This window comes from Emys orbicularis, chromosome 14 (genome assembly GCF_028017835.1).
Source record: "Emys orbicularis isolate rEmyOrb1 chromosome 14, rEmyOrb1.hap1, whole genome shotgun sequence".
NCBI classification, from domain to species: Eukaryota; Metazoa; Chordata; order Testudines; family Emydidae; genus Emys; species Emys orbicularis.
Window position 1 is genome coordinate 8873464 of NC_088696.1, and position 22320 is coordinate 8895783.

Here is a 22320-nt window from a genome sequence, read left to right on the forward strand (position 1 = left end):
TGACAGGGGATTCACAGGCTGCAGATTTCAAAAAGAGGCGCAGTATGACTTATATATACACACACACACTTTGTGAATGTCTTAGGGAAGTAGCCTGTGATGCCTTTTAACTCATAATAACCTTTACTATGTTTCTTTCCTCTATCCCCATCTTTTGGGTGAAGAGTTAACCCTGCTCTGATGCCATTTTGGATGTCCCAGTGAGAACACTCAGAAATGCCTATTGTCTCGGGAGGCAGCAACCAGGACTATAGTAACATTAGCTACGGTTCTTGTAGTTCCTTGAACCATCTGTTCCCTATCTCTGTTGACACCCCTTCTGTCAAAGGGGTCCACTATCAAAGGGCCAGGAGGATTTACCACCCTGATCAGCTCTGTACAGTTGATGTGAAGAGGGAGATCATCATAAATGTTGGAGGAATCAAATACCTGCTGCCTTGGAGCACTTTAGATGAATTCCCACTGACCCGGCTAAGCAAGCTAAAGTTTTGCAGCAGCTACGATGAAATTATTCAGCTGTGTGATGATTATGATGAAGACACCCATGAGTTCTTCTTCGACCGGAATCCCAACGCTTTTGGGATGATCGTCAGCTTTCTAGCAGCAGGGAAGCTGATGCTCTTCCGAGACATGTGTGCCTTGTCATTCCAGGAGGAGCTGAGATACTGGGGAATTGAGGAATCCAACTTGGAGAAATGCTGCTTCCGAAAACTGTTTCAAAAACTGCAGGAGCTGGCAGAGATGCACAAAGAGGAAGAGATGCAAATGAGCAAGGAGACCACATGTGTCTTGGTTGAGGAAACACAAGTTGAACAATTTATGAATAAACTCAGGGATATGGTTGAAAATCCCCAGTCAGGACTCCCAGGAAAAGTCTTTGCTTGTCTCTCCATCCTCTTTGTGGCCACCACAGCTATAAGCCTTTGTGTTAGCACAATGCCGGACTTAAGAGCCGAAGAAGACAGGGTAAGTAAGTCCCCTTTTAACTAGTATTACAACCCTCTATAGACCTACTATAGTGTTACAAGAAGCAAACCTGTCATTGTTAAACATGCATCACAAAAAGATACAAAATAATCCTCGGAGAAAATCCTCAGGAAATAATATCAAAATTTGCCAGTGTATATTGTTATTATTATAAATAGAAATAACTCCTGAAACTGACTTTGTATCAGTTTCAAAGCCATATTCAGTCACAAAGAATTAAGTAAAGTTTTGTATTGCTTGCCAGCCAGAGATATAGAAAAGGCTTTCTGAATGGAATCAAAGAATTAAGATTCTACAACTGCTCCTGCAGTTAGCAAATACCGAGCATGCAGCATTGCAACACAGCATCCCCTTCCCCCCCCCCCCCACCTCACCCACAGCTTAGGAAAGAGTTGTTAACAAAAGTTATTTTATTTGCTGTTAGCAGTGAGTCTCATACACTCAGTCATAGCAGAGTTTCATCTACCACATGCTTTATCCTACCATAGGATCACTCTGGTTATCAGCTATATTTCAAACAGACTTAGTGAAAGAAATATTTTTCCCTGGCATCTTTATTTTTAAAAATAGCAAGTTGTCTTCTGTTGTGATAACTAGAGCAACTCTGATGTAGTTATTATTTTAGGAGACTTGAAATCATTTTTCCAGAATAATATTGTGTTACATTTTGTACAATGATAACACATTATGATATGCAAACAAACAAACACCACCACAGAAGTGGAGTTTCAAAGTTTGCCTTCAAAATGGATGCACAAGTTTTGTGTCTGTAGTACCCTGCATTTGGACACACACACAAATTGCAGAAACACTCTTAAAGGGTGGCTGAAATTTTAACCCATTAAGTACATATAAACCCTCTCCAAACACATCTCCTGAAATAATTCAGGGCAAATAAATCAAACTTATATCATATGTGGGAGAAACTTTCAATGTTATAAAGATCTGTCATTCTAATAAGAAAAGAGATGGAGTTAAAAATGTCATGTGATTTTAGGTATAATAACATCCAAACTACCAGTGGATTCTTCCCCATGCTGTATTCTACAAACTGATTTGGAAAATAACATGACACTTTTAAAAGTACTGACACCAAGATTAAATAAAAAAAAGCCACATTCACCTTTTCCCGTTGATGCCATAGATGATAAGTTTCTCATCAGTTTATTGTGCATGGCTTAATGAAACCATTTCCACATTTATTGCACAATATGCTGTGTGCATTTTACTGTCCAAGTAGTAATTCAGGAGGGCACAGAATGCAGTCACATCAAAGATATGTCATGATATTTGATGTCTTTCAATAAAGCTAAGGATTGCACAGAAGACTGGGTTTTAAAGAGATCATTTCCTGTTCTATATAACCTTAAATTTCTACTTACATTTTTATAAAAAGTTTGAATCCCTTCAGTAATATCTCTGAGTATCTAATAGCCTCCCAAAGCTATTGCATTTTGAAGTAAAATTGTTAAGATGTTTCAGTGCCTTTTCCAAGATGCAGCTTTAAATACAGAGCATGTTTTTATGGTTATAAGCAAATGAACATGAAGACTTCTATGGGAAATATTGCATCCTATTAACTTTGTTCCTAAAAAAGAGCATGATGCATATTTTATCTCAAATTTAAAACATAAACAAGAGAACTCTTGTCTAAGTATTTTTAAAGAAAAACAAGAAACACATAATCACTGTATCAGATCTCAACGAGGTCTAATTTGCTGCATTTTTTTTTAAAATTAACCCTATCTTCAGAAGGCAAGAATTTTGAGCATAGGGGTACAAATGTAGCTGGTAGTAAGATGTAGTAACCTCATTGCAGCCAGAGTGTTCTATAAAATAGAGCTGTGTTAATTAGCATAGTTTTTTTTTATAAATATAGTCAGGTTTTTAATGTGTAGACACTTTAAAAAAGTTGGGATTAAGCCATTAATAATATAGAATCATAGAATTCTATCTATTCAGCGATGCTGCAGTATTTGAGAAAGAGTCTGCAGGGAAGTGGGAGTAATGGGGTGAAGTTGAGCAAAGGATAAAGTTAGGGCTGCTCTACACTGGGAACTTACATTGGTAGAACTATGTCTCGTAGGGGTTTGAAAAATCCATACCCTGAAAGATTTAGCGATACCAACATAATCCTCAATGTAGACAGCTCTAGGTCAATGGAAGAATTCTTCTCATCAACCTCGCTACAGCCTCTTGGAGAGGTGGATTACCTACTCTGATGGGAGAACGTCTCCTGTCAGTGTAAATAGTGCCTACATTCAAGCACTACAGCATTTCACGTGTAGACAAGCCCTCTGTCTCAATATCAGAATCTATTAGACTGTGAAATGGCATTCTAGGGACCATGGACAAAGTTATAAAAATCCCATTGTTTGATTCAATTTAAACCAAGATTGGCAAAGCACCTGAGAATATATAGTGGTGAATTGGCCTGGCTTGTGGAGGGATAGACTACATGACCTAATAAGTATTTTCCCTCTGTCATTTCTGTGGAGGCTGTGAACTGACCCTATTATGCCTAAAGTGCTGCAACACTGAAGGTCTCCTTTCTGGGAGACAGTGTCTTAGCTAGAGCTTCGCAAGTAACCCATAGCAAGTAATGTATTAAAAAAATGTAGCTTCTTGGTTGTCGCTGTGACTCATCCACCCACAAACGACAATTTTCTTGAATGTATTTGTTATTCAAAAATATTCCCTGTGTGACTTCGGTAAAGGATGCCTAGCCTGGGACATGTTCACCAGCAGCTTTAGATGAGCATTCAGAACGTGAAATTCTTGCTGCTTGGACTAGACACAAAGGTCATGTGATTTGCTTCTATCCACTGACTACATGAGTGCAGCTCTTTGAATCAGGTTTCCGGTGTTAACCAGTAGCAACATTCAGATCCAGATCTGAATTCAGAACAGTCCAAAGTTGAGGGCTGTTCAGTTCTGGGGTTTGGGCTTGGATCCACCTCTGACTGGAGCTTTGCTGAAAGATGTTGTAAGGGTCAATTCTCCCACATCACTAACCCAGGAAGGAGGGTGTATTGCTTCCAAGATATCAGTAAGAAAGATTTTACCTCTGTTGCCACATGTACCTCTCCGGGCTCCTTTCAGCATCCAAGCCACACTCCATAGTGTCAGAATTGGCTGCTCTCCAGTGCCTGAGGAAGGAAGAAAGCAAAAAGACAAGGGAGAATAATACAAGGTGAGCTCGACTTCAGTCGGAGGGTTTGGCTGTCTCGACACTGCATGCTCTGTGGTAACATTCCCTTCTCGCTCTAGCTAAGTATCCCAGGAAAGGGCTGCCTGGACAAGCAGAAGAAGAGCAAACAGAACAACTTGCCACCCAAGGGAAAGCGAAAACTCGGGCTCTGCTGAGAGATGTGGCACTCAGCCGAGTAACAAGCATCTGCATCAGGGAAGCCCAGTTGCCATAGTAACAGGAGAGAGGGAAGGAAGGAAGGTGGCCATTTCTCCAGAAATGGTAGCAACAGGGGGGGAGGACTGTCGTAAAGGCACAAATCCCACTTAAAGGGAAATGAGGAAGAGAAAATTATGAGTCTGTGTTTCCTGTAACCCGCTTCTGAGGCATGGCCAAAATGAAGACCCCGATTCATTCTGTGTTAGGGCTTGCCCACAAGAACAAGGAATGCCATGTAAATTCCCATGGGTATTTCAAGCAATACTTAGACACCCAGTTATAGGCACCTTGGAAATATGAAAGACACCGAGAGAAGGACATATAATTTTTATATACTTTATGTAACCCACTGGTTAGTGTTATGAGTCCCCCAGTGTACCCAGACCACAAAGGATATGAGTCTGGTACAGCCCCCAGCTACAGAGAACTGGACCTTTAGCTCAAGAAGTAGAGACACAAGCTTATTGCTCTAGAGTCTAGACTCAAGGTTCCTGGCTTAATCCATGGTTTATTGGGCAAGATGGCAGCTGTCACAATTGGTCTTAATTTATAATCAGACGAAAGAGTATAAAATGGGCCAATGACAAATTGGATCGTTTGTGCAAACAGTTAATACAAGTGCACATGCAGTTATGGAAAAGGCTCTCACAGGCATGCAAATATGTGTATGTTTATATACGCTTTGATCAATAATTTTTAAATTAATGGAGATATCTTATCTCCTCGAACTGGAAGGGACCCTGAAAGGTCATCAAGTCCACCCCCCTGCCTTCACTAGGCAGGACCAAGTACTGATTTTGCCCCAGATCCCTAAGTGGCCCCCTCAAAGATTGAACTCACAACCCTGGGTTTAGCAGGCCAGTGCTCAAACCACTGAGCTATCCCTCCTCCCATGATCATAAAGACTTCTGGAAAATTGTCCCATAATGTCATCTATGAGTGTACAAAATGAAATAATCCCAACAACAGAGGTGCACAGGTGTAGATGTGGCACTTCCTTACGAGAGTTGGGAAGAGAGAGAATCGCGCTGCAGATAAGTAGAAGATGTAGAGCAGGCAGACACGAGCCATAAAATCCAGATTCAAAATTTCTCAAGTGAGCAGTGGGTGTTCAGATAAAGGGGGTTAGCTCAATCCATTACAGACAGGTAACGGGTTCCGCTCCAGGGTTACAATTCAGACCCAAAGACCTGAGAGCCAGAAAAGTCACCAAAATGGTTATTGCACAGCTTTCAGCAGGCTGCGGAGATAAAGAGTGTAGATAATCCAAAGATAAAGGAGGTGACCAGAATGGAATCCAACCACCATAGAAGTGCTTGATTAGGGAAAGGATCTGCTTTGAACTGGACACCAGTGGAAGTTTCTTTTGAAGAGTTGGGGGAGATTTTTTACTGAACTCTTAAAATTGGTGTCATCTTGTGGGATGACTAAGCAGAAAAGATGCAGCAAAGCCTTTTCCTCAGAAAAGAAAACGAAAGTTAACAAAAGCAGGCAATACAGCCCCCAGGCATGGGCTCCATCCTAGTCCTATGGCCCTTGATGTGGAGTCCAAGCTTACTCCAAGGTAGTCTGCCTTTTCCCAAGTTGTGCAGCATAAAGGCCCCCAAGCCAGAGGGCAAATAAAAAGAGCCTCCAAACCATTATTTGGTAAAATCTAATGATTTCGAAACCTACCATGTATTTTGGGGCCCTGGCTTTGAATGCTGTATGAATCATACTGAAAATGTCCTAGTTGCCCTGGACTCTAGAGGAAACTACAGAGAAAAAAACATCTTGAGCAGTTAAAGGATTTTTACCACACAGGTGAAAAGACAATGTATTGACCTTATTGGGAAGGGAAACAAGAAAATCAAAGACGACCTATTTGTACTGCCAGGGTTAATAACTCCACTACTCAGTCTCCTGCCTATAAAAGCACTGCACCTTCTTACACTGAAATAGTCCAGGCTACTGAGGCCAGTAATACAGGTCCAATATTCAGGAGGAACAATTATTAGTTTGCCTTACACTAGTCCAGTCTTTGCTATTTCCCAACAGCTTTACAATAGTCCCTTGGCTTCTCACTCGACTCTGGGGGGATCACACAGCTGCTATTAGCACCCAATCAGTTCAAATTCTGTATGCTATCACATGCATTCGATTTGGATAGACATGCTTTCTAGGGGACCCTTTTTGTGTTTTTGAAGTTTGCAGCTACCTACAGTAGGACCAAATCCAGTTCACTTTACTCACACAAGTTGTCTGAGTGATTTCAACAGGAATAACTGTGTAATGGCTACCTCCTTTGGGTGACAGGCATCTCCTCTTGGGTGCTAGACCTTTCCAAAAACAGAGTCGGTCAATAGTAGCCAGCAGAAACTCTAATTTTATGACGATAATGCCTCTGTGTAACAAGCCCCCTTAATCTTACACCTGTGAAATTCCTTCTCCAGTATGATATATTGTTTTGGTAAGTTCTCAGTCCATTGATTTCAATGACGTTAACTCCAGATTTAGCCTGGTGTACCTGAGATCAGAATCTGGCCGTTCATCACTAAAGAGATTTTACAGTTCTATCTCAGGCACGCTAAAGATATTGCTTAGACTATGGATGGATTATGAAATTGTGCATGGAATGTTAATGTCCTCTTTTAGCAGTATTATTTTAAATTACAGTATTATCTGGAAGTCTCGACCATGTTTAGTGGTCCCATTGTTCTGTGCGCTGCACAAACATATAATAAGAGACAACCACTGCCCTGAAGAACTGACAATCTAAGTAGACAAGAGGTAGGAGGAGAAATGGTGGGGAGAAAGTGACTTGTCCAAGGTCAAACACAAATCACCTGAGTCCCCTCCAGGCCTCGATCCACTTGACCATGCTGCTTCTCACGTTTAAAAAGTGAGTTCCACTAAGCTTGCTCCTTGAAATACAATAATTCCTGCATAGCTACCGCCCCTCCTTCATGTTCTGGGCCCAGAAACAGAAGGGCCAACCTTCAGCTGGTGTAAATCAGCATCACTCCTTCAAGTCATGATCTTTCTTAGGTACTTATATGCCCCCCCAATCACCATAGTGTCTGAGCACTGCAAACTTTTTACATATTTATCCTTCTACTCTGCAAGCTATGGGCAGTGCTATCATAGGTCCATTGAACAGCTGGGGGGACTCAGTGTTTCTAGGCATAAGTGACTTGCCCAAAGTTATGCAGGAAGTCTGTAGCAAAGCAGGGGATTGGATCTGAGTCTCTCAAGACCTATGCTTGTGTCCTAACCACTGAACCATCCTTCTTCTGTTACTGAGTGAGTCCTACATTAGTGAGCACTATGCCTGAAAGTAACACTCAGGACTCAAGATTATAAATTAGTTAATGTAACATAATGAAGATCATGAATACAATAATATAGAAACACAATAATATAATAAAGATTATAAATTAATTAATATAAAATAATAAAGTATTACTTTTCAATTTTAATGTTTTGTTCCCAATAAAAGGCACAGCATATTGTGTACAGATGTAAACATAATATCTCAATTCATTTGCTAATGCCCATGTTACTACAAACCCAATATTAACACTATTATTATTTATTATCTATATTACCTTAGTGCATTGGAGCCCTGCTAAAGGACCTGAAACCTGTACTAGTTTTAACAGTAGTTTTCAGATGTCCATTTTTTTTTTTCAAGCTGAGTTGGGTGGGAGATCGCTGTGTGATTAGAGTACACAATGTTTTTAACAGCTAGTGGTCCTGCAAATCAGATTATAATCTTTCTTTCCACAGGCAGTCAACCTTTTCATTTCACCGCATCAGCTCTGTAACCATAAATTCAAGTGCCTGAGTGATCCATAACAGGGAGTTTTCAAGTTCTCCCAGTGTCTCGTTTGATTTAACGGAGCGTAGTTAAATTATTCAAATAACAGCAGCAATGCAGGCATGGTGACTCAGCAGTACCTGCGGCAGTGCAGTCAGATTCCTGCTGCTCCAGATCGGGAACAGAATCAGAATGGTACACATGCTGAATTTCCAAATTCTGATTTTCCAGTCAAAAGGTCTCAGTTCTCCCCTGTATCTGAGCTCTGCTTAGTGCATGGAGAAGGGGGCGGCTGGGGGGAGGGGGCGGGGGGGGGGATGGTCTGGTTATGGCTCTCTGATTCTGCAATGGCCCAATCCTGGCATGAACTAGAGCAATTTAGGGGCTGATATAATATATGCCATTAATGTATGTTCCCACTGAAGGATTGGCAGAGCAGGCCACAGTCCTGGTCCATCTCTTCCCACACACAACACACCTCCTTCCTCTGACATGTCCCCTACACGCAGGTTGCTGGAACACCTGGTGCAGGAGCTGATTTTTCCAGCTTTACCCTATTGGAGAAGTTCCACTCCACCTGGGGAATACTCTGCTGTCAAGTTATGGCCAGAATCCAGCCCTTTGTGCTGTCTGAGAGGGCACAGGGGTTGGATGGTGATGCTGAATCTGGCCCAAGAAGCAAGTTTCCTGGGGAAATGAGGTGGCAAGTTCCTATTGTTGCTTACGAGAGTTATATTTCTAAATTCTCTAAATACAGGCCTGAATAATTTCCATCTGAGTGGACCACAGTGCTGTGCAAATGAAAACAAGAGCAACCCTGCTAGGATAATGATCTATCTGTGCAAGGAGGCGGAAGGCTGGTTCCATTCTACTATAACTCTAATAGCCTATAGCAACAATGCCGTCTGCTCCCATCTGTCGGTGTCTTAGTGGACACTGACCTCAATCCATGTAATTGCGTGTAAGGCTGAAGGGAGGAAATGGGCAGTAATAGGCCACATTTGAATCTGCCAAACAAAATCTGCATGTGCCAAGATAAGTTTAGCAGATGTTTGAGTCGTGACCTTGCTTCACCACACTGCAGTGCTGTGTTGATCAATTGCCGGGGACCATATTCTAGCAACCCATGTTAAGAGCACATGCTGCAAAGCAAAGCCAACCATTTTCTAATACACTCATCCAGGCAGACCCCCATATGCTTCAGTACAAGTTTGAATTTGGGCTACTATAAACAGTCAAACACAAACTCTTCTGGGTTCACCCACCACTGGTTTTGTGCTATTTCAAAGCACATGTGGTTGGATTATGGTATCCTGCAGGATACTAATGAATCTTGTCCCTACAGCATTTCACAAAATGCGAGGCCCTATAACTCTGTGGAATACTAATAACCGTATTAACCGAGGAGGGACTGGTCTGATACCTACATCATCTGTGGGGGTGGTGAGAGTTATGGAGATGTCCTATCTCCTAGAACTGGAAGGGACCCTGAAAGGTCATCAAGTCCAGCCCCCTGCCTTCACTAGCAGGACCAAGTACTGATTTTGTCCCAGATCCCTAAGTGGCCCCCTCAAGGATTGAACTCACAACCCTGGGTTTAGCAGACTAAAGCTCAAACCACTGAGCTATCCCTCCCAAGTCCTGGCTTTACCACTGACCGTATCCCTGTCTGTAAAACTGGAATAACAATATCTACCTCACTGGGTGTTCCGATTAATTCATTCTTTGTAAAGCACTTGAGGCTCCTTGGATTCTAAAATGATAATATTGTAAATCTTCTTTGTAGGTACAATACAGGTCACAGTTTCAAAGCCTTGATTAAGCTATTTGTATACATTCTGTAATGCAGGATTTGAATCTCCAATATATGGCTTGGAAAAAGGGTCGCCGAGGACCATATTCTAGCAGCTCATGTTAAGAGCACATGGTCTTTCCACCGGAATGTCCGGTTGAAAAGGGAACCTGGCAGTGTCAGGTCAGCACAATAAAAATGCGGTTACCTGCAGTAACTGGCCTCTGCCACCAGGGGACGGGAAGAGCAGCAGTTGCTGCTGGAGCCTGGAGGAGCACTTAGCAACGGCTCCAGTGGAGAGAGATACTGGTGACTCCCCCGTCCTGCCCCGAGCGCGGCTTTCCCTCCCCCGCCCTGCTCCACTCACCCCTCCTCCACCCCTGGAACGCACCTCTCCCTGTCCCTTCCTGCCCCACTCACCTAGAACCCTGCCCAGCTGGCAGGGGGAGGGTGGTGGAGAGAGCAACGAGCGACTGTGGGGGAGGGGAGAGGCAAGAGGACTGAGGGCAGGGCCTCAGGGGAAGAGGTGGAGCAGGGGGCAGGGGAGGTTCTGGCGCTCGGTGTCCGGTTTTCACAAATGAGAAAGTTGGCCACCCTCCTTGGAAAATTCTGTAATGGGTGGATGGGCTATTGAAACAACCCACACACCAGCATATGCTACCATAATACTCTACAAGTAATAGTATATCCTGGCCCATGTGATATCTGAAAATATACGCCTGGTCAGGTGTTCATTGCTTAAACCACCTAAAAACACTGTCCTCAACATGATCTAGGCTGATGGGATAACAAAAGAAGGAGGGAGGGAGGAAAATAATAGAGATTTGCTCTCCTTGTACTTCAGAAAATCAGAAATTAGTCTTATTTATTTTGTCTTGCAAGTGGCTCATTTCACTCCACTTCATTAAGCATAAAAACGATTAGTGATTACCAGGATCTCTTCTGTAAATCTGCCTCTGGTTTGAGGCCCTTCACTCAGCTGAAGTCCATTATCAATATTCATTTTCTATCTTGGCCTGGTATAATCTTCTTAGGTTTGCTGACTTGGTGGTGCACTCTATGTCCCTTTGAACAGACAAGGTGAATTGTAACTACAGTTGCAGTAAAACCACTCACCAGAGTAGCAAAGTTTTCCTATAGCAATTAAACTCTAAACACTATTCCCTCACAGAAAAATCTGACTGCACCGATTAAGTTTTCATATGGCGTGAACATCATTAAAAGGCAGAATATCACACCACTGATGCAACACAAACTGCTCCAAGCTCGTTACTAAAAAGAAGAGCGGTGTTCAAAATTAGATCAGTGTATGTCACACTAAAGAGGTCGTGTGTCCGAAGGCCAGACCAGCACGGAATAGTAAGAGAAGAGAACTTGTGCAAGTGAATATAAAAATACTGTCAGCAACCCTTCTAACTAATTTAAGCCTCAGTAAAGAATCAAAGAAACATAGACAAAGAGATCATCATAGGAGTTTTAGAGACCAGCAGGAGTTCTTAGCGCTTCTCCTCCAACTTAAAGTATCCAAGACTAAGGGAGAAAAGTAATATAGTAATAGATTGTCATACACCTTGCCAGTCCTTCTCTTGTATAACATAATGCTGCTCTTTCCCTATGGTGGAAGGTCATAATAAAATTGAAGAAGTATCCAATCAAGCTTTATAGACATGGGAAAAATTCAGCCACTTATGTAATGTACTTGAACGTTCAGAAAGGCTTTGACCAGGTCCCTCACCAAAGGCTTTTAAGAAAACTAAGCTGCCATGGGAAAGAGGGAAGTTCCTCTCATGGATCTGTAACTGGCGAGCGGTGAATAGCGGGGTCTCTCCAGGCTCTGTACTGGGACCTGTGCTGTACAACATATTCATAAATGATCTGGAAAAGGGGATGAACAGTGAGGTGGCAAAATTTGCAGATGAAACAAAATTACTCAGCGGAGTTAAGTCCAAAGCTGACTGCGAAGCGCTACAAAGAAATCTCACTAAACTGGATAACAAAATGGCAGATGGAATTTGATGTTCCTAAGTGCAAAGTTGTGCACACTGGGAAAATAATCCCAACTATACATACATAATTATGGGGTCTAAATTAGTTGTTATTACTCAAGAAAGAGATTTTATAGTCATCATGGATTGTTCTCTGAAAATATCTGCTCAATGTGCAGTAGCAGTTAAAAAAGTTAACAAAATGTTAGGAACCATGAGGAAAAGAATAGATAATAAAACAGAAAATATCATAATGCCACTGTATAAATTCATGGTACACCCACACCATGAATACTGCATGCGGTTCTGGCTGCCCCATCTCAAAAAAGATATATTAGAAAAGGTGCAGATAAGGGCAACAAAATGATTAGGGGTATAGAAATGCTTCCATACAAGCAGAGATTAAAAAGACTGGAAATGGTTAGCTTAGAAAAGAGACAACTAAGGGGGATACAATAGAAGTCTATAAAACCATGAATGGAGAAAGTGAATAAGGAAGTATTACTCCTTCACATAACAAAAGAACCAAGGGTCACCCAATGAAATTAATAGGCAGCAAGTTTAAAACAAACAAAAGGAAGCACTTCTTCACACAACACACAGTCAACCTGTAGAACTCGTTGCCAGGGGATGTTGTGAAGGACAAAAGTATAACTGGGTTCAAAAAAAGAATGAGATAAGTTCATAGAAGATAGGTCCATCAATGATTATTAGCCAAGATGACCAGGGATGCAACCATACTCAGAGTGTCTCTAAACCTCCATCTGCCAGAATCTGGGACTCCGACAACAGGGGATGGATCACCTGTTTTGTTCATTCCCTCTCAAGAATCTGGCACTGGTGACTGTCGGACGACGGAATACTGGGCTAGATGGACCATTGGGTTGACCCAGTATGGCCGTTCTTGTGTTCTTAAGAAAAGTTCTGAATAAAAATGTAGGCCGATGGATAAAACCACCAGCCAGGAAAGAAAAATACTGCTCTCACCAGCAGCAGAGTTTCAGTCTCTTTTCTCAGGCCACTCAACTACTCAGAACAGGGGGCCCCAATTGCTAAAGACCTTTCCAGTTTCTCAACTCTTTTGCCATCACCACTTTCTCCTCACCTTCCTGGCCCCACCCCGAACACCCATGTGACAGGCAAGGGTCTGGGTTAACCTTTTAGGTACTGGGCTTGTGAAACATCTTTCTACCTTGTCACAAAACAAAGAAATTGGTGGCCATGATAAATAATATAACAAGTGAAATCCTCTATTCTTTAACATAAAGAAACTCTGCAAGGAATGACTATTTCATGTGGAATTAGGAAGCTGCTTCTCCATACATTACACACACACACACTGCTGCACAAATTCTTGTCATCTGGTCAGACCAGTGGCTGATTTAGTCCAGTAGCCCATCGCCAACCAGGCCAGTACCTGATGCTTCAGAGGAATGTGTAAGAAGGCCTGCAGTGGGCAGTTATGGAATAACCTGCCCATAGAAAAAAATTCTTCTTAGTCCCCATTAGTTAGAGTTTGGTTTGTGCTCTGAAGCAGGAGAGTTTATAACACTTCCAAAATTCCTGTTTATTATTTTAGTATTTTCTATTAGAACTCTGTCTCTCCTTATTTATGGGAATGTTCATTAACTGTACATATTGGAAGTATATTTTTTAACTTTCTTTCAACAGTGCCCTACAAAGCACTGGGGAAACTAGGAATTTATCATTTCCCTTGTCCCATGATACCAGACAACTGGCATTTTACTTAATCTACACTACAGGAGACTCATATCTGAGCACATTTTATCATTTCATAGTGCAGGACCATTGGGATGTGCCATTTTCCATGCAGTCTGGGTAACACTCATAAGCAGAATATGAGATGCTTTGGGAAATTGGCTTTGATACTTAATTCCTACTTTTTTCCTCTGACATTTGCTACTTTAGAGTTTGGATGTTAGTCTTGTTCTAATGAGAAGCTCAGGAATAGGATTGTCATCTACTGAACACTAGAAAGATTGATGGTAGGGAGGAATATTATATACAAAACATAATATATATATTGGCTAATATATATAAAAAAAACCTAATATATAAAACACACATATGGAGTCCCTGGGTGAAATTATTTTCCCATTGAAGTCAATGGGAGTGTTCTTATTGACTTCAGTAGGTCCAGGGTTTCATCCTGTGTTTCTAGATAGCCAGTTAGACAGATTTTATTTTCAGGAAGCTTATAATGTGTATGTATTTTAATATTTTTGAGCATTTGCTTAGAGGTTGTTGTTTTTTGCAGATATACTATATAAATTGGCTGAATAAGTAAACAATAAATCTTTTATTTCAATAGACTGTTTGAAGCAGGGAAAGGAGTGCTTCCATCACAGTGATGGGGACTGTGGAATTATTATTATTTTATATATTATTTGTCTATTTTTTTTGTTCTGCTCAAGAGAAAGTTTTATGTCAGATAAGTCTCAGATAAGTAGTGGCAGAAATAAAAAAAAGCAGAGTAAGATTTCCTAGTATGTCCAAGTAGAAGGTTATTTCCCATTGAAATTGGTAATAGTGCATTTGGGAAGATTATCATTCAGATTTCCAAAGAAGGAAGCAGATGTAAGTTATCTACCTCTGGTGGGCTGGAGTGGTGGTGGGGAGAGGTGTGGGTGAAATAAACTAATCAGTTCTGAAGCAATTGTACCTGAAAATTTCACGTCTCAATTCTGGAGGCAGCTTAGACCATTTTGTTTTATGGCTAAAATTCTTGGCAAAAAGACTCCTTTTCCTGTGGTTTCCTGGTCGAGGAGACTCATGAAGGCTGAGGGGCCTGAGATGTGGGATCTAAACCAAGCACCCTGCTTGAAGGCTTTATTGTATCTTAGGTAATATTCCTCCCTTTGGCACATAAGTCCAAATGTACAAAGCTAAATTAAGTAGCTGATGTACTTGTAATTCAGCCCAGTTAGCAAAAATTTTAAATCACGCCTGAAAATAATGAATAATTCACAAGTCATTGGAGTGACCACAGGCAGACAAAGTACAGGCTGTGCTGAAAGAATAATTTCCATCTTGGAAAAAGAGAACTCTGCATACTGTGACTGCTGATTATAAGCAATTACTTCAAGCTAAGTCAGCAAACTCTCCAAACATAATGCGCAGCCCATTGAAGTCCATGGCACTGACTTCAATGAGGCTAAAATCTGATCCTCTATGAATAAAACAAAGGGTGCAGATTCCTCATTATCTTCTGAGGTGCTTGCTTTCAAGCCTAAATCTTGAAGCTAGAGATAAAGCCCAAACAGCTTATTCTAGAGCCAAGCATCAGGACACCTCCTTCAAGGGCAATCTCAGAGCAGGCAGCTCAGGGGAGGAAAGTTCTGTGATCTTATTCTCACTAAGTTTCCTCCAAACTCATATCACATGGTGAGCTCCTAAGCTTGGAATCACTGTCCCACTCTGGCCAGACTGTGTCCCTAAAACACAGGCTCACATGCTACACCTCCCCTGAGAGTGCTCTGGGATTGAGCTCAGTGCCTCCTCTTTCTCACTGGCCCACAGAAGAAGCATGGCCACCGTGCTCGCATTAGACAGGTACAGCTCATGATCCCCTCTGCAGATGGTCCTCCTACCTCTCCCTGATCTTTTAGGAGTGTTACCAGGGAGCTATGTTTGAGCACAGAGCATGCAATTGTGGCTGGCCCTTGTGCAGCAGGTGCAAAGGAAAATAAGATTCATAGACTCATAGACTTTAAGGTCAGAAGGGACCATTATGATCATCTAGTCTGACCTCCCGCATGATGCAGGCCACAAAAGCTGACCCTCCCACTCCTGGAATAATTCTCTCCCTTGACTCAGCTGTTGAAGTCCCCAAATCATGATTTGAAGACTTCAAGTTGCAGAGAATCCTCCAGCAAGCGACCCCTGCCCCATGCTGCGGAGGAAGGCGAAAAACCTCCAGGGCCTCTGCCAATCTACCCTGGAGGAAAATTCCTTCCCGATCCCAAATATGGCGATCAGCAGAACCCCGAGCATGCGGGCAAGATTCTCCAGCCAGACCCTCATTGACCATTGTTACCAATTACCAGCGATGGCACGTTATTGACGTATTGACTAGAATCACATTATCCCATCAAACCATCCCCTCCATAAACTTATCAAGCTTAATCTTAAAGCCAGAGAGGTCTTTCGCCCCCCCACTCTTTGGACTTTCTCCAGGCCTTTCTGCACCCACAAAAGGGCAGCCACAATCTAGCCCCGAGCAGCAGATATTTCAGTCTCATTTTCAAGCCTCTTAACAACATTAGCTGAAATTATTGCTCCCCAGCATTTCCTCGCTGCTCCCCTGGGTCTGTAATTACAGCCTCCCTGGCAATCTAATTAGTGTAATCCCAGCATGAAATTTCAACTGATGGCGACAACAGTATTTTACTAACCCATTATTCCTGTTCTCATATAGGAAACCATCCTGGATTTATGGGGAAAGAATAGAATTCTTATGCCCCCAAGGACTGCACAGCTAATGCATTTGAGATGCCTTCATTTTGAATATCTATTCAGCAAGGAAAAATGTATGGGCCCTGCTTCAAAAACGATTGCTGACTTCAGTGGGCTTTGGATCAGGCCTATAATGCATCAAAGCATGTGTTCCTTAACAGTTACAGCATCCTGGTGTGGAAATATTATGCAATTGCCTATGTCTTTTGAGTCTTTGTCACAATAGCGGTTTTCCAGAGGTTTAGTCACAATATTTAAATGAACATTTCAGTTTTAGTCAAACATCAAGAGCAGCTTTCATATTAATTTACTATCACAAGGTGTAGGATTTTAATGTGTTAATCTATGGGCCAGGTGGGCCATATTTTAAGGCAAGAGCAAATGAGGGGTACTATGGAGCATTCAAGAGAGAGAGAGAGAGTAATATGGACCCAGATCCTCAAAGATATTTAGGCACCTAACTCCCATGGAAATATCTTTGAGGGTCCGAGTAACGCTGATTATTATCCAGTTTAGTGTCAATTTGCTATGGCCCAGTGAATTCTTTCTAAATATCTTTGAGGCACTGATGCACTATATCCAATGTGAGCACTGGATGGTTTTCTGATCATCTGGACATTGTCAGCAGACCCAGTGTTTGGCTCTCTTATCACTTAGGTGAAGTGCCCAAATGTAGTTTCTCATGTACGTGATGTTTTCTAAAGTTTATCCAATTCCTAAGTGACTGAGGGGACTGGGGAGGCAAGTTGTGTTTGACTCTTGCCTTCAGGTTGAACAAGTCATGGAAGGTAACATTTTTAGGCTCAGCCTGGGACAAGAGAAATAGTGAATCCATCACGGCCCAGGGCAGCTGACGTTTGTATAACTGTCTTGATGTAGCGGCTCAGAAGGTAGCACTGGTATCATGTGACCTCAACCCTAGAACAGAAATCTCCATTGGTATGTTGCACCTGCTGGATGAGTGTTTTTTTATTTAATCTTCCTTTTGATTTTAATGTTTATAGCATACTTGCATAGCCTGAAAGAAAAGATGTGGTTTATATTAGGGCACAACTAGGGGCAAGGTCTAAAAAATGACCTAGTAGGTCTTCTCCATCTCTGAGCTATTTCCCTTCATTACATCAAACTACCTAGTATCTGTGCAGTCACCACACTTTGAATAGTACTTTACACACAGAGCAGAAAGAGAATCAGAACATCCATAAAATAATCCCTCACTTAGGGTTAAATTTACTTCTGTGCAGACTTATGCACCATTTAAGTCTCAATTAATTTCTATTTTCAGGGCTTAAATGGGACTTAAATAGTCCACATGCCTTGTGCTTGTGAATTTCATCCATTCAGACTCATAAGAGTAATAAAATTAAAATAACAACAGTTCACTCAAATAGCTTTTTAACAGGATGTAACATGGCTGCTATAGAAGTAGCTATTTGCTGGGTTTGTTTTCCCGCAATACCAGTACACCCACGAAGATGCACATTTCTGCTCCTTTAATGATTTCTGATATCAGTTCAGAGATTGCTCATTTATTTGACCTTCTGTTTGTTTTGCGCCAGGGTGAATGTTCTCAGAAGTGCTATTACATCTTTGTCATCGAGACCATCTGCGTGGCTTGGTTCTCGCTGGAGCTCTGCCTCCGATTTATTCAGGCGAAGAGCAAGTGTCACTTCTTCAGAGGCCCCCTAAATATCATTGATTTCTTGGCTATTTCACCCTATTATGTTTCCCTCATAGTGGTAGATGACGAGCCAAGTGAGGAAGCCGAGAGGCCGAGCAGCAACTCATATTTGGAGAAGATCGGACTGGTGCTACGAGTTTTACGTGCCTTGAGGATCTTGTATGTAATGCGCCTTGCCAGGCACTCATTAGGCCTGCAGACTTTAGGGCTCACGGTTCGAAGGTGCACCCGAGAATTTGGCCTGCTTTTGCTCTTCTTGTGTGTAGCTGTCACCCTGTTTTCTCCCCTGGTCTACCTGGCTGAGAATGAATCTGGGAAGGTCCTTGAATTTACAAGCATTCCTGCCTCATACTGGTGGGCTATCATCTCAATGACCACTGTGGGATATGGAGATATGGTACCAAGAAGTGTCTCGGGCCAGATGGTGGCACTGAGTAGCATCCTCAGTGGGATTCTAATTATGGCTTTCCCAGCAACCTCGATATTCCACACTTTCTCTCATTCCTATTCAGAGTTGAGAAAACAACATGAAAGATTACAGTCCCGGCTAAACAGGATAAAAAACACCAATCACTCCGGTGAAATGGATACCTTCAATGAGACAGACAGCTTGATTTCAGAGGCGCCAATGTCACCGATTAAGTACATTTACACAGGAAACTAAGGCTTGCTGCAAAATATGTCTGAGTACTTGAATAAAGCAAAGCAACAACGTGGGTGACTTACCATGTGCAATGCAATTGCTGAAATGGGTGTAATAAATTGACCAAGCTAAATGGAGTCTTACAATACAGCACTACGGACTTAGTCTTTCATCACTTTGACTAAGGAAGTCAAAGATCAGGGGTTATTCAACAACAGATATTTATTAAGCACTACTATTCTCTTCTTATTGATAAAACTAGTGATAAAGTCCAACTTTGTCTATATCGTATGGATATCCTGCTGAATCCCTAACACTGAATGAGTAGCAAGCAGAATTTTGCTGGCCTAAATAACAATTGTTCTTTTGTTTGCCTTTGAATTTCCAATGTTCTTTGCAATTAACACCTGGAGCTAAGCATTAGAATGGATTCTTGTAGGGCTAAGCATTATTGCCCTTTTTACAATGCTCATCAACTGGCATGTAGAAGAGTCCTTGATATCAATACATATCTATATCCAAAGGCACCAACAAGCTTAAATAAAAGTTTTTAAAGCTTGTTCTGCAGTTACATGATCTATCTATAAGTAAAGAATTGCACTGCTACTGTAAATGACTTACAGAATCCCATAAAGGATTTTGCTTAAAATGAAATTTCAGTCTGCCACCTGTAAACATTTCACACTAGATACAAAAAGTTTTCAGACTTCTTTCTTACATATACTCGACTCAGATAATGACGAAAGAATAAAAAAAGCTTAGTGACTAAAAGAAAGGAATCAATGTAATCCTGTTTATTGGAGTGTGATGGTGTGTCACCATGTAAGAAAAGTTAAAAATAAATCCAGCCGACGTGATAGCACTCTCTAAATATTCAAAGGGCATAAATATCAAACAGTGAAATGAATTATTTAGGGTGGGACAATGGGTGTAGTTAGGAATGAGGGGATTAAACAGGAAAGGGTTTGGTTGAATATCAGGAAACATTTCCAGAAAGGTATTTGGTTTAGTTTCCTACAGAAAATCGTGGACACGTCACTTGGGACATTTAGATCCGGACAGGGCCGGTGCAAGGATGTTTCGCGCCCTAGGCAAAACTTCCACCTTGCGCCCTCCCCCTGCCCCGAGCCCTGCGGCAGCTCCCCACCCCCGCCCTGAGGCGCCCCCCCCGCGGCAGCTCTCCCCCCCCCTTCACCCTGAGGCTCCCCCTCTGCGGCAGCTCCCCCCCCGTCCGCCCTGAGGCGCCTCCCCCGTGGCAGCTCTCTGCCTGGGGAGCCGTGCGGCAGCTCCCCACCCCAGCTCACCTCTGCTCCGCCTCCTCCCCGAGCACGCCATCGCTGCTCCACTTCTCCCGCCTCCCAGACTTGCAGCGCCAATCAGCTGTTTGGCGCCGCAAGCCTGGGAGGGAGAGAAGCAGAGCAGGGCGGCGTGCTCAGGGGAGGAGGCGGAGCAGAGGTGAGCTGGTGCGGGGAGTTCCCCTGCGTGCTGCCCCCCACCCTTACTTGCTGCAGGCGGCCCTCCCCGCGCCCCCCTACCCCAGGTCCCTCCACCCAAATGCCAGCGGCGACCACCAAAGAAAATGCTGCCCCCCAAATCCTAGCGCCCTAGGTGACCGCCTAGGTCGCCTAATAGGTTGCACCGGCCCTGGATCCAGACAGGTCTAGACAATGTAATAAGCTGCAGTGTTACCTCATGGGATAATCTAGATGGCATAGATATTTTTTTGCAATTCTAACTTCTTAGATGCTGTGAATTAAATTAATTGGGACCTAATTTAAAGTGTGGGGCCTAACTTTATGAACTAACACCTGAGTTCAGCATGGTACTTACATTTAGGGTTTGTCTACACAATGAGTTAGTACTCGGCAAACTGGGGCATAAATTTACAGCACACTAGCATGCCTAACTCTAACTGTCCAAGTAGGCCCTAAAAGTTCCCTTGTGTGTTTGACCTTTTGCTGTTTGAAACTGTAGTGCACAAAACACATGAGGGAACTTTTGGTGCAGTGTCCACATGGCCAGTACACCATAGCTTGCCGACGTTAGGGTGACCAAACAGCAAGTGTGAAAAATCGGGACAGGGGGTGGGGGGTAATAGGAGCCTATATAAGAAAAAGATCCAAAAATCGGGACTGTCCCTATAAAATCGGGACATCTGGTCACCCTACTTGCCGTGCATTAACTTGTCCTATAGACATTCCCATGGGCTTCAATGGGACTAGTCTTTTACTTAAAGTTAAATATATATTTAAAGCAACAGAGGGTCCTGTGGCACCTTTAAGACTAACAGAAGTATTGGGAGCATAAGCTTTCGTGGGTAAGAACCTCACTTCTTACTTGCATCTGAAGAAGTGAGGTTCTTACCCACGAAAGCTTATGCTCCCAATACTTCTGTTAGTCTTAAAGGTGCCACAGGACCCTCTGTTGCTTTTTACAGATTCAGACTAACACGGCTACCCCTCTGATACTTGACATATATATTTAAGTACCTTGCTGAATCAAAGCCTAAATTAATAAAAAGTTTCAGACCTGATTGGCAGTCTAAATTAATGTGTTTTTTAAAATCTTACTAAAGTACCATGAAAGTGAATATTATGGTCCCTGCCCCTGCACCCCCCGCCCCTGCAGCCTCTGTGACCCCTGCTCCCCACTCACCCTGCAGCCTCTGTGACCCCTGCTCCCCACTCACCCTGCAGCCCCTGCACCCCCCTGCCCCTGCAGCCTCTGCGCCCCCCGCCCCTGCAGCCTCTGTGACCCCTGCTCCTCACTCGCCCTGCACCCCCTGCACCCCCCTGCCCCTGCAGCCTCTGAGACCCCTGCTCCCCACTCGCCCTGCAGCCCCTGCACCCCCCCCGCCTGCCCTGCAGCCTCTGCGCCCCCCCGCCCCTGCAGCCTCTGAGACCCCTGCTCCTCACTCGCCCTGCACCCCCTGCACCCCCCTGCCCCTGCAGCCTCTGCGCCCCCTGCCTGCCCTGCCCCTGCACCCCTCCACCCCTGCAGCCTCTGAGACCCCTGCTCCCCACTCGCCCTGCAGCCCCTGCACCCCCCGCCTGCCCTGCTCCCCCGCTCACCCGGCAGCCTCTGCCTGCTGGGGGCCGCTCGGCAGCGCGGGTCCCTGCAGCCCCGGCCGCAGCTTCCTTCCTGCCGCCGAGCACGTTCCCCGGCCTGTCTGTCCCTGCGGGAAACAGCTCCTGCGGCGTCGGGTTCCGAGCTGCGCGGGGCAACGGGGCCACAGGAAGGGTCCCCCAGTGCCCGGGGGGTCCCCGCCCGCGAGGGAAGCCCGAGCCCCCGCGCCCCCCGTTCCCCACCTGAGCATTGTAGCTGGGGCAGCTGGGCTGCGCTGCGGACCCGGCGGATCGTGCTGGGCGGACCCTGGCTTATGCCTCCCTATTTCCCCGGACATGTCCGGCTCTTTGGAAATTCCCCCCCGGACGGGGATTTGAGCACCAAAAAGCCGGACATGTCCGGGGAAATCCGGACGTATGGTAACCCTAATTGGTACTCTCTGGAAACATATATAATTAGGCAATGCCACTGATTTTCTTTCT

At 43.6% G+C, this 22320-nt stretch overlaps 1 protein-coding gene across 1 annotated transcript; it reads left to right on the top strand.

Annotated features, from left to right (window-relative positions):
• The first annotated feature begins 216 nt into the window (after positions 1–216).
• Positions 217–18793, top strand: KCNG4 (potassium voltage-gated channel modifier subfamily G member 4). Its single transcript, XM_065416786.1, has 2 exons — positions 217–966; positions 18008–18793. Exons 1-2 carry the CDS (start codon positions 217–219, stop codon positions 18791–18793), a joined length of 1536 nt encoding a protein of 511 aa, XP_065272858.1.
• The last annotated feature ends 3527 nt before the right edge of the window (positions 18794–22320 follow it).